This window comes from Haliaeetus leucocephalus, unplaced genomic scaffold (assembly GCF_000737465.1).
Source record: "Haliaeetus leucocephalus isolate CR32 unplaced genomic scaffold, Haliaeetus_leucocephalus-4.0 Scaffold162, whole genome shotgun sequence".
Lineage (NCBI taxonomy): Eukaryota > Metazoa > Chordata > Aves > Accipitriformes > Accipitridae > Haliaeetus > Haliaeetus leucocephalus.
Genome location: NW_010972598.1, coordinates 4,716,930 through 4,730,643, shown reverse-complemented (window position 1 = coordinate 4,730,643; position 13,714 = coordinate 4,716,930). Strand labels below are relative to the sequence as shown.

General features: G+C 40.0%; 1 protein-coding gene across 1 annotated transcript in view; it reads right to left on the bottom strand.

Moving 5' to 3' along the window:
* Positions 1-219: 219 nt before the first annotated feature.
* The window catches only part of NID1 (nidogen 1), a gene marked incomplete at its 5' end in the record, with an annotated part of 45,842 nt that continues 32,347 nt past the window's right edge, over positions 220-13,714 (bottom strand). The window contains 6 exons of the mRNA XM_010562948.1: positions 220-789; positions 2,296-2,408; positions 3,597-3,720; positions 5,687-5,844; positions 7,833-8,004; positions 12,345-12,471. Coding sequence (XP_010561250.1) covers positions 668-789; positions 2,296-2,408; positions 3,597-3,720; positions 5,687-5,844; positions 7,833-8,004; positions 12,345-12,471 — 816 coding nt within the window. The remainder of the gene's footprint in view (positions 790-2,295; positions 2,409-3,596; positions 3,721-5,686; positions 5,845-7,832; positions 8,005-12,344; positions 12,472-13,714) is intronic.

Here is a 13,714-nt window from a genome sequence, read left to right as displayed (position 1 = left end):
TAAAAAGAATCACGTGCTGTGGGAAAGGAACACATGACCCAGGGTGAGAACTACCCTCACAGCACATGGATAAAGTATTTCCATAATCTCAAAAGTTGAGATTCAAGTTTTGGAAGTGGAAGGACTGGTAGTGGGAAGGAATGCAATTAGGCATTAAATGTCGTATTACGGGGTGTTCTCACCCACATCTATTTATCCTTGGGACCCTTTGGTTGTTTCTCAGCTAGAGATATGGTCCAGCTGCATATATGATGGGCTAAGCATGCCACTATGCCGATAACTGCTGCATGCTCTGAGGTACAACCCACTCTCAGGATTTGAGTCATGCCATCCCTTTACTCTGTTTGGTATTTGTTACTTCAATTTTGCCAAGAGATACTTCCTCCTAGCCCAGCACAGTTGCACCTAAGGCGTCCACATTTACCTTTAAAAGCAAGGAAATAATACTACAAGGAACAACATGTAGTTGGACCCAACCTGGCCGGTTCTGTCTTGCCTAACTGCTACAGAACAGTCATTGCCTGTGTGTGCGTCTGCATACGTGCATTGTGGCTTGCTGTCAGCAGCATGGAGCACTTATCTTCAGGGCCTGATTGTGTTGATAGGAGTGAATTTTTTACAGCACATTTTCAAAAGGTGTCTGCTGCTCTAAAGCTTATTTTAATGCTCAGTTTCTTTCTATACAATCCACTCCAACTGTGTTGTCAGGGCAGCGGCAAGAACGGCCTCCTGGGGTAGCCAAGCAGAGGTGAGTACAACCGCCATTATTCACTGTACAGTAGTTATGTCCTAGGAAAGAAGAGAGGTGTAAAATGTTAAAGAAAAAAAAAAGCAAAAGAGCCATAAAAACCACATAGATACAAAAAAAGTGCAGATTTCATGACTACACTAGAGAAACAAGCCATAATGAAATTGAAACAAAACTGCTTTGGGGAGATGGGAGTCATCATATCCCTTGTGTCAGCTTCTGATACTCACCTCAAAGAAAGACCCAGATACTGGGACAGAGCAGGAGAGGCAACATGAAAAAAACAGGCTGTTCCTGAAATGCCCTTCATAAATTGGCCAAGTGGTCACAGACATTAGAACCAAGAGACAGTGAGTGAGGAAATACAGAAAGCACAACACAGGGGGCAAAGTCCAAAATGCTACAGAACATCATCCCTGGGTACCACCCACTACAAAAACATAGAGGAATGAGCCATGAAAACAAAAAAAATCATGTGGGTGGGGAGGAGTGCCTTAATGTTGGAGGGTAAAATGAAAGAGAAGACAGTGCCAGGAGCAGTGGATCTGAGGGGAAAGGCATCTATCAGAGAAAAAGAAAAACACTTGCAACAGACATATGATGAGAAATGACACCAAGGTTCTGAATATTATAAACACAAGCATTTACTCAGCACACAATGATGTTTTGTTTTACACTGCCTACCAAAATGGAACTGTGAATTAACTAGAAATAACAACATAACTGATTTCTTAATTATGACATTTATATGCATTTTTAAGCTCTGAACCAAGCTTTCAATTAAATTAAATTATGTTTTTTACTATATATATATTGAATAATTTGAAGATAAACTATCTCAGGTGTTTTTTAGGCCTAAAGTAAAAACACCAAAACTATCATTCCAGCCACGTTGTAATAATAAAAAAAGTGAACTCTTCTCCTAGCTGTGATTTGCTAAGAACAACATAACTGAACAGTGATATTGCTTCCCAAAGAATAAATTGTTATTTCAAGGATATCAACTTCCTCTCTTCTGAGCTTCACAAGGGGCTTTTCAATGATGTATCCGAAAAACTTAACATTCAACGGAGCAGAAAGACCAGCCCAGCCACTCTACTACCTGCTGTTTTCTGAACATTCCCTTTTTAAAAACACTGGATCTCATTAAGGACATGTGGAAAATCATGGTATTTCTGCAGTTTAAACTTAAAAATAAGTAAATAAGGCCTCAGCCATGAATACAGCTTTCCATTTAGACAATGACAACATAGCAGCTTTTGCCATGTCAGATCCTCATCTTGATCATATACTTGTCCTTTCATAATGGATAGGACAGGCCCCTTCTTCCCTCCTTATTCTGGTTTCATATGGCAACCACAACAACCGCTTTTATGAAAAAAAATTTAGGTGGCTTTTAATTTCTTAGTAAATGGAAATCTAAACATTAACCAGTTCTTCAGTAATACCTAGATCAGTTGGGAGCCTGTTAATGGGAGCTGCTACTAAGTTCATTTATATGCTAAGGTGTTGCACAGCTGTAAAAACTTGAGAATCCTCTGGATTACCTCCTGGGCACTGAGCAAAGGCTGTAGTGATTCCATAGAGACGGGAGCGCTTGTGAGGCTGGAAGTTATCCTTTTCTATTGAAATTGTGCGATCCACTGCTACAACAGCATCCCTGCATATGCAGAAGAGAACATAGAGAAGTGAGATGAAAGTGGAGGTACAGGGGAAACCAAACCAAACCAGCCAACCAACCAAAAAAACAACCACCCCGCCCCCCCCAAAAAAGGGAAGAAATCTGAAGTCGCTTCTTTTTTACAATCAGGAAGTGACACCAGAAGCAAAATCCTCCAAGACCTCATCTTTCCTAGACAACTCAGATATGTCATAACCTTCATTCTAGGCAGCTAACAAATTTAGCAGGGAGCCACCTTACTAATTTTGAAGGTACTTCAAACACAGGACAATGTCCCTCTACAGGAGCACATCTGTTAGTAGTTTTGACACATTCTCAATATTCTGCCCCTCTGACATTTTCTGTGGTATAGCTGACACTGCAGCTATTATGCATAATGATTATGTATAATGTTGTATTTCAGGTGAAGCCTGATATCCGGAAGGCATACAGCTAGTCATAAGCAATCTTTTCTTCCTAAAAATAAAAGGGCAGTCAATTGAGAGACTTGTAACACACTGTTTCCCATTTATACAAGCCTATTCTAGAATAGCACTTCCCAGCTGTTAGGTTCTAGCTTGGAAATCCTTACACACATTAATAGCTCTTCCTGCTGCAATTGATGGAGTAATTTGTGTAAGAGTTTGCAGATACAACCCACACAACCATTTATGTCAAGGAAAAATAAATATTTAAAAATGCATGGACTGGATATTTTTATGGAAAATATAGTAATCTCTGAAGTCTTGATCATATGTCAATGTTTTAGATCACTCGCAACAAAGAAAGTGTCATCAAGACTAAAAATGTTTTTTTCTTATTTGTGGTTGAACGTTCAGATAATACAGGACACAGAAAGCCATGAGTGACTAATTTCTGCCCTCTACAATGCAGCAAGTATAGCCATAAGGGAAACATGTTAGCTCCCACTCCTTTCCCAAAAATGTTCAGTGTTAAAAGCATTTTCTAGAGGACAACTCACTATGCTGAAAATGAAAACTCAGTTAATTGGCAATATCAGTAGGTCAACTCTACAGATCCACTCCACCCTGCATCAGCTATTGCCAGGAAAGCAAAAACCAGAAATGTGTGAGAGGTCAGACATGAGAAATGCAGTATATACTTCAGTTTCTACCAGGGAAAAGAACAGATTAAAGCACTCCATAATTTCTTTAGCAGATAACATACCTTCTCCAGTCTGTGTAGTATAAATTCTTCCCATAGCTTGTAACACTAAAAGGGTACTGAATTCCTTCAACAATCTTTCGTCGACTAAGCTGATTAGGGTTCATGCATTCCACCCTCTTGGTACCTGGGTGTAGTGAAACAATTAAGCCTTTGAATCAGAGCAAGAGAGCTCTCATGGGGGATGAAGGACAAGCATAAGCATGCAAGCATGAACAGAGTAAAACTTTCTGTAAGTCTTTCAGTATGCTGCTTAGCGAAAGCCCTCCCCATGCCATATCTCCGCATGTGCCAAAGATTGGATGGAAAAGTACTTTGGTGCTTATGCTAATCAGCACACCAGCTAACTTACAGGAACACAGATGTCTAGTGCAGCCATAGACACTGCTCACAAGCTGAGATTCCTGCTACAGATACCAGCATCCTCAGGCTGGTGTGGAAGCTGACAGAAGGTCTCCTCCATTCTGGAGGGCTACTTCAACCACTAACCAGTTCCACCTCCTCTGGAAGGCAGTTTTGCAAAGTCATTTTGGTAAGCATGTTCCCAAACTGCTTGCTGGGTTGGGCCATGAAGGCAAGTCTGTGCGAAGAACATCTAACTTGTAGATGCAAATAGGGTGTAAAAAGGTCTAGCTGTAAAGCTACTACACACTTTGGGAACACTGCTAGTGAATGTAAACACCTGTAGGTTTCTCTTAAGTAGTGGGTTTCAAAATGAGGGAAAAAGGAAAAGAGACAAATGCGAGAACAAGAGAGGAAGAGAGAAAAAGAAAAGAAAGAGCACAAGGAGATATATTTGTAGGTTGGAGAAAGTGTCTTACAATGAAAAAGAGAGATCAATCTTTTTATTTTATCAAAAACTCGAAAGGTCACTTGAAGTGTAAAAGCACTTCCACAGGAGATCATCTCTGGCAGAGTCTACAGGGAGAAAGACAGCAAGATGGAAAAAAAAAAATATTCAAATGAGAATTAAAAGCACACTTTTTTTTACTGGTAAGACAATGGCACAAAACTAACAATGGGTCAGTGGCAGAACCTTCATCTCTTGACCTTTAATTCTAGTGTGAATTGCTTTTTCAAGACTTGCTTCAGTCAAATATGAGCCAGACTTTGCCTAAAGTTACATGTCTTAGAACAATAGCACCAGATTAGATGAATCAGGTTTTTTTCCTGGTCTTAAACTCACAACTTCTTCTACAAAGGCCTAAGCACTACCTAAAGAGATAGCCACATAAAAGACACAGAGATATAAACTTGCTGCATTCCTAGAAAGCTTTGTGATCAGAATTGAAATCTTTCAGCTTGCACAGTCTCATGTGAATGCTACAGTGGTAGTCACAATGAATAAATGGAGAGATTATTAAAGCCAAAAAGAAAGGCATGAAGTCTAAGATGCAGCCCGAAGAGCTATAAACATTAATTGGCTGTGCATAATTTCAGGATTGGACATACTTATTCTACTACTGTGCTGGTTTTGACTGAGATAAGAGTTAATTTTCTTCATAATAGCTAGTATGGGGCTATATTTGCAGTATAAATCCAAAACAGTGTTGATAACACAGGGATGTTTTCATCACTGCTGAGCATAGAGTCGAGGCCTTTTCTGCTTCTCACCCCACCCCACCCCACCAGTGAGTAGGCTGGGGGTGCACAAGAATTTAGGACAGTACACAGCCAGGACAGCTGATCCCAACTGACCAAAGGGATATTCCATACTATATGATGTCATGCTCAGCATATAGAGGTGGGGGAAGAAGAAGGAAGGGAGGGATGCTCAGCGTTATGGTGTTTTGTCTTCCCAAATTACCATTAGGTGTGATGGAACCCTGTTTTCCTGGTGATCGCTGAACACCTGCCGGCCGATAGGAAGTGGTGGATGAATTCCTTGTTTTGCTCTGCTTGCGTGCACGGCTTTTGCTTTACCTATTAAACTATCTTTATCTCAACACACGACTTTCCTCACTTTTACTCTTCCGATTCTGTCCCCCATCCTGGCGGGAGGGAGTGAGTGAGCAGCTGTGCGGGGCTTAGTTGCGGCTGGATTTAAACCACAACAACTACTATTATGAAGAAAAATTTTAGCATCGCTTTACCTGCATCTACCCAGCACAGCATTGAGGAATAAGGATCAAATGTCAGTCCATTTGGTAACCCAAGATCATCTTTAACAAGAATTCTTCTGTTTGTGCCATCCATGTATGAGGTTTCAATTTTAGGATCTTCTCTGTTCCAGTCAGTCCAGTACAAGTTTCTTAAGGGGAAGAAAAAGGCAAGAATTAAGACAGTAACTGATTTCAAAAGATTGTTTTAAATAAGGAAAATGCTAAGGACACAAAAGGAACATGCACACACCCTAAATCATTTAAATAAATAAGAAGGACCACATTGCACTTTGAAATAGAAGTAACAAAAGTCTAGTAAAGATGTAGCAAATGTTACCCTTCCATTAAAAACAAAAAACCAAGCACACAGATGAGAAGAAATACTTTCTCTACGCTGCTTAGGTTATGTGCAAGATGCCAGGCAAAAGACCTGTATTTTAACAGTTCTAAGGACCATTCAAAATGTATGTCTACAGTTCTCCTCCTCACCACCCATCATGTCTGCTCAATCTAAACAGCAGGAGCATTTGGCATACATTTGTGGGATTCATTCAAAACTACATTTTTCTTTTTGGTCACCAAGTAAGCAACATACAGTGGAATCAGAGTAGTTCATGGTCAGGGGAGAACCCTAGAGAGGGCCATTAATTCACTGATGCTTTATTATTAATGGCCATTTGTTAGTGGTGTTTTTTTTCCTTGGATGCACTTTCTGTGGCTGAGAATTTACATAGCCCCTCAATGCAAGCACCTTTGTTGTTTACTCCTTAACACACACACACAGTCTACTAGGAGACAAAAGTCCGTGCTGCTTGACCTGAACCCAGAGCCCTACTCCGTCAGTGGGGTTCTGCATGAACAGAGGTCTCTCTTCAGTCTGATTACACTGTTGCCTTTCCCCTTCTCTCACACCACGAAGTGCATTCGTTTTTTCCTTATTATGCTGTCACTTGATATACATCCGCAGATGTTTTCACCCCACTATTATGTGAAAATTTATTTTATGTTAAAGGAATTAGAGAAATCAATACCATTACTTTTTCATTTAATTCTGTACCACTCAAATTTTCATGAATCACATGCATTCTTTTCCCACTACAAACTTTGCTTGCAAACATCTGGAATGAGGATGCATCTTCCAAAAAACTCTCCCTGAGCAATATAGTACTTTTGTTCATAAATGAATTCTCACCTACTATATCAATTAAGCAATCATTTAGTAGAGCTTTCCAGCAATTCAAGACTGAAAAGAAAGCCTCTTTGCTTCTGTGCTTCTGAGTATTTTGACTGAAATGCCTCTTCTCAGCAGTGGCCATGCTATATAGAAAGTTGCACTAGGACAATAGCAGGCAAGTTCAGACAGTAATGAACAGACATGCAGCACTACCATGGACTCTGTAGTAGTTTTAATTTTCCCTGTATTTCTTCCAATATTCAGAGACAAAAAATGTCAACAGATCAAAGACTACATAAAAGTATTTAGATACTTTCATTTTTGCAGGCTGGAACCATAACTTGAAAACATTTAACACTTTCCTACTGACACTCTGCTAGGCTATTTCTGTGACTGCAGCTTATAGGCTTAATTTTCAAAGTATGTGCTTATCAGCATATTCAAATAGAAGCCTAATAGGACCTTCTCAGGCAACTGAATGACAGAAGTGAAAATGATGACACAAGAGACACCATGGGAGTTTTCAAAGAAGGAACACTGTACAGGAAAAAGGGCTGTCATGATGGAAATGAAAATACAAGATTGCTTAATCTAGTATTTTAGACCAGTAAGCTTGCAAAAAAAAATTTTTTTAGGTAAGAGCAACACTTGTCATTATGCAAACAATGTACTGAAAGCAAGGTTCAAATAAGCATTTGACAAACCTCTCAATAAAATATCACATTATTACCTAGCAGGCATTTTAGAAGTTTTATTTTCAGTCTACCACTCAGACACAGGACACAAGTAGATTGTTCCGTTTCTGTTTGTTAGTTGTTTTAGGAAAAGATAGTCCTATTATTGTCTACAGACAGCCTAAAAACATGGGCTCAGAGTATATGCTCATGATAAAGAAATCAATAAATAGATAAATAAATAAATAAATTCAAGCTTTGCACATATCTCTTGACAACATATCCATACCCTCTCATAGGATCCACAACAATTGCTCTGGGGTTCACCAGGCCAGTGTCAAAAAGGATGCGACGCTGGCGCCCATCCAGCCTAGCCACTTCTATCCTATCCAGTTGAGAGTCAGTCCAGAAGATGTTGCGACCTAGATGATCTACAGCTATCCCTTCAGGGCTTCCCAAGTCTGCAGAAGAACAGAGAAAAACATGCCTAGGCATTATATTTATTCCTAATACACAGTGTCAGCCTCATAAGCATAACTCCTAATTGAGATAAGTTTTCTTCAGTTTTCTGGCTGTGGTCCAACAAAAGCTACTTCATAGCAGTTGGAAGAGGAATATGCATTTTACCTTATGAAGTTTAAATACACAGAACTTTCATAAATACATAGAATGACAAATTCTATGGGGAACCAACTCATCATGCATGTAAGCTTTCCTTTGGGGGTAGACACAGAAAAAGAGTTGATAGAGAAATAAACAGTAGAGATTGTCAGAATCTTATTCTACCCTCCTTAGCAGGCCAAGATCTACAATGGATTTTATAATCCTTAATATTTCCCCTTCTTTAGTACTGGCATACACGGCACCCCTCCTGAAAACTGGATTTATGCTAAGTTTAGCCAATGCAATACTTAAAGATAATCAAGTTCCAACGCACTAGAGATAATGATATTAGCTAACTGATGGAATTTAGATCCAGTTCTTTGTTTTTGCAGTGCAATCCTTTTTGGAACATGTTTTAGTACTGTATGTGCACAGTTTTTCTTGGACAGTTAGTTGTTCCAAAAGCAACAGGAAATAGCAGATAATGATCTTTCTGCTTTAGCATTAGTAATTTCTAACTCAGATGAAGGAAGTAGAATAAATATATAGCACTCCAAGGTTTAATTCAGCCACTAGGAAAAACTGCTCTATAATTTTCAAGGTTCATACATCCATTGAAAAAGAGCAGGAAGGCTGTGTGATGTAATGAAGCCAAAGCCAGGTACAAATCAATTTTAGTCCAATTTCAGTTCCAAAACAAAAAGAAAGAATTGTACACAGTCACTCCCCAAAAAAGGTGAAGTGACCCTTCATACCAGCCAGCTGTTAAAAAAAACAAAAAACCCCCACCTTTCAAGTGCAGATCCACACATCATGTAAATATCCAAGAATGACAGAATGTGGCCCAATAGCCTTCTATTAATTCTCAAGTTTATTTACTGACAGCCATTAAATAAACAGTATGTGACACAAACAACCTTTCTGGAGAAAAGGCATTTAGTCTGGGTACAGCTGTCTAAAATTTGCTACTGTGACTTTGCTATGAATAATAGTTGGCACAATAGCCTAAACTGCCTCTGTTGTCTCACACAGGTGGATTACACTTACCACACTTAACCTGTACACATGACATTTTGGATGTATATTCATTGCTGAAGAGGCAGAAAAGAACAAATAAGATGTATCTCACTGCTTCTGAGTCATGGCTCATACACAGGGAGGACCCAAGAAAGTAAATGTAAATCATCTCTTTACTCCTCCCAAGGGCACTTGGGCATACTTTAACTTAGTTACACTGACTTCACATTACTACCTGTATTTCTCCAAGTGCCTCTGTAGAGCTACACCTGTCATCTGCAAGAAGCCACCTCACATATACTTCAGACCCTCAAATGTTCCCACTTCTTTTCTTGCTAATGGTAGAGGCTGCTGAGAGCAGCCTTGTTTTGAGGTAATGGTGGCGACAATCCCCAGTCTCTGGTATCAGAGGATCACTGACTAAATGGTGGTGGAGGAGCTCCCAGCCTCTTTTAGGAAACAGAAGAAGGTAGCAGGCAAACGATGTGCTGCCACCGATTCCCAGGAGCCCCTGTTCCCTGACTAGGGTCCTTGCTTTAGTTTCCTTGCTTCAGCTATATGCCAGGAGATTTAAAGAAGTCTAAAGTAAATATCTTTCCTGTCTGGTTGACAATGAGCCAGAAAAAACTATCCCCCGTGGAGGAATGAGGGAATATATAGGCTTCATGTATCACCAGTCTTTCTGGAGGCACAAATGTGTTCCTGCTGTATTGTCATCAGGCCTGCTACAGTCACAGGCTCTGTCCCTGGGGACAGGCTTGTACAGGACACGTACGGCTGATATGACTTAAGCACCTCCAACAAAGAGGAAAGCTCTCCTTCCCGGTCTGCCTCCACAGCTGCAGAGCTCAGTAAGCCTCCACAGGCTATACAGCTGCAGGGATAGATGAGAACTGGATGGGGCTCCACAATAAAACATGTTTCTGCAAAGCAATGCAACTTGGATCACAAGAGCTTTAACAAACAAAAAAGTAGTGCATTCCACAAAAATACATGCGAACTGAAGAAAGCAGCTGCAGCTCACAGGAGGAAAAAGGCAAAGATCAAAACAAAACAAAGAATTCTTATGAGTCTTCTGAGAGGGAGGCATTTTCCTATTTCCTGAAATTTTAAAGTTTCAGTTTTGGCCAGCATAGAAGACATCCATTCAAATACTGAATATTCAACCTTATTTTGTTCTGACTCCTTATTGAAGAGCCCGTTAACATACAGAAAGTAAAGTGCAACATCGCTCAACATCTCTTCAGGAATGGCATTCACTTCCTATGTGAACAACAAAAATCATGAGATGTCCTTACACATACAATGTTTTTTGTAGCAGATAAAAACCATGAGGTTTCCATGTGGCACTGAAGCATCTTGAATTACCTAAAATAATCAAATTTAGTTGACAGCCTTCACAAATATTTTAAAAATATTTTATACGCTGCAAGATTTTTAATGCGTGCACACACACTCTCATTAGACAAATTTATATCCATATAAAATTTTTAGCAACACTAATTTTCCTCACTTTTTAAAGTGCAGAATCTGATAAAATACTTTATTAGTGGAATTTGGAAATTGTTTCCCCACAGAATTTGTAGTTGTAGAGGCACATGCTTGCACTACAGGTTAGAGTCCCTTTCAGATTAAATATGTTGGGATGAAAAAGAAGTCTTACAAACATCTCAGCCATCAAGTTGTACAGAAATGTGAAGCTCCATAATTGCTGGAATGGTTAGGGATGGCCTTAAGCTCTCCCTTTTCCCCTCCCAGGACAATGGTAGGATCCAAGCTGCCCCCATCTCTCTGCTGCTCCTAAGAGCCTGAATGGAGTCCCAGCAAACTGGCTGTTCTGAAGCACAAACTCCAGGTAGAGATAATCAACACATCCAAAGAAAACTAAAGCAAATTTATTGCAGAGTTTTAAAACTGGTTGATCATTTTGCTAAAATAGTTTTCTAAATTTTTGTGAGAATAGCTGCAAAGGATCTGAAGCAAGGGTGAACTCCTGAGTATTTTGACTTCACAGGAGTTCTAGGATCCTGAGGACGCTAGGATTCAGAAAGTCCCTCCACCTATTTTTCTTGCTGGTTTTTTAATGCCCTTCCCCATTCACTTTTTTCTCCAAACCTGTCCTTCCCTTTAACCCTTTCCATTTAAAAAAAGGTTTTCATATTTAAGATGCACGGGCTTACACTTACCGTTCTAATGAAAGTGAAATTGGACTGCAGTGAGCAGCAGAGTGTTGGGAGAAAAAATGTAAGAACAGGACACAAACTGTAACAAGGAACAAGGGACCTTTTCAGGAAAGATGCTGGACCACCCTTTTTGATCAGTAGGGTTGACAAGACATGACTAAAAAAGAGGTGGACTACACAAAGGCTGCCAGGCTGGGCACAACATAGCACAGCCAGTCCTCAACATAGGAAAGTGAGGTCTTGAGTGTGCTTTAAAAATCCAGGATGTCATGACCTGGGGGATTTGCCCTGAGAGTACTAGCTGTGCTGCCCTACTATAGTGGCAGCCCTAAGGATGCCACCACAGGTGAAGAGCAGTAAAGGCCTCAAGCCTACCTCAAGATTCCTCCCCAGAAGTGACAAAGCATCCAAAGGAGGGGTTTCTTTTCTTTGTTAAACACAGCAAGAATATAAGCACAGCCTAGGACTGTAATTGGGTGCAGAAACCCTCTAAACATTCCTGTAAGGAACTGAGACACTGTCCAAAGACCAAGCTATGAGGCTCTGAACCCTGCACCCATCAGTGCCTTGAGATATGCTTTAAAATCACCACAGCAGCTTGATTCATCTTTCAAATCCCTCAAACTTCAATTAAAACATCCCCAGTGATGTTCACAAGACACTCAACAGTTAGACAGATATGGTATCCTGCAACTGCAAATAAGGACAGAAATATCTCAGTGACATGCTGCTCCCACTTCTGGCCTTAAAATGTAGTTTATTTAAAGAGAACCAACTTCTCGCCTATCTTAGCAGTGGAAAGGCAGTGAAGGGCTATCGCATAGGGAACAGATCTTTTTTCATTTTATGTTATCCAGATTTGTTGGTTATTGTTTATCCAAATAACATCAACTTGTAATGCTACAGCTCAGGCCACACCTAGGAAGTACATATTACTAAATTCAAGTCTCCAATGCCATTCCTAGAGAGTAGCAAGAGGAAGAATTTTGTGCTGTTACCTGTTTTGATGATAGTTGTTGGCTCCCCACCATGCAGGCTAGCCCTGCTGATTGAAGGGCCACTGATGTCTGTCCAATAAACCATCTTGTCCGTGCAATCGTAAGCAACTCCAATAACAACTTTGTCCTGTTGGTCAACAAGTAAGTTACATCAGCTTATGCTAAACAACAATTATTTGCCAGCAGCACTAGCTTATGGATCTAAGTCTTAAGCCTGAAAAAACAAAATTCTTGAGGAAAGCTGGGATATGGGGAGGACAGGCAGAAAAAAACAATTGAGCGACAGTCATTGTAGAATAGCTTAGAAAAATACTTTCAATTTTAAGTCCCTTTTAACTAGCAGACACCGTTTACAATGATCTTATTTCAAGGAAGCATTGTAGACATTAGTACTGGACAGTTGGTGTCACTTCTACAACTTCACCTGCATATCCATTTAAAGAAAGTTCATATTGTTATTTTACTGTGTTATTCCTCATGTGCTTTTTTCTCTCATTCCTTCCTTTCAAGGAGGAATAATGACTTCTATCAAATCTGACTTGTGTTCTGTATATTCATCAACACATGCATTATGGCTGCATTTCAGCAGTGCTACCTACGGAGCATCATTTGACTCAAAAAGTTCTAGCAAAGTAAGTTTTTAAAAATAAAAAATAGCTTAAACAAATACTCCATAAGTCATACTGCTGGAAAGAATATGGTCACGGACAAGGAACATATATATGCAATTTTCCAGGTAGAAGAAGGTAGGACTAGAGTTGAGTTAGGAGTTGAAACTTCTTCCTCCGGGCAAATGAAAGAGACTTTCAGGGTAAAACAGTAATTTCACATGGATTCCCAGGTCTATCACCTTTTCTCCTTTGTATCTTGCAACTTCTTAGAAAGATGGCCCAAAACCATGCATTAAAACAGATGCACTTATCTGCATACATTAATGCTGATGTTACATGAATGTAGGTTACAGAACAATCTGAACACCTCTACACTGCTAAACACTGTCACTTCACAAATACACAACACTGTGACAACACAGAGACAACACTGTTAGCAGAGACTGAAAGTTTCATTTTAATTAAAAGTTTTAATGAAGAGTTGCATCTTATCTTTTGGAAGCTCTTCCCTGAAGATACTTCTAATTAATTTCTTTAAGCTAGCTCAAGTAAATAATGCAACTAGCTGACAAGGCCATTCTGCACACAGTATTTTACTTTATATTTACATTATTGCAGCAGCACTTTAGACATGAGACAAAAGCTTGGCTGCACATGGAGGAGGAGGAGGAGGAGGAGGGAGGGTCGCCCAACTGCTGCCACTTCGTCGACCGTGAGCGGCACTCGCTGGCGGCGGCAGCCCGCCCCTCGCTGCATGGC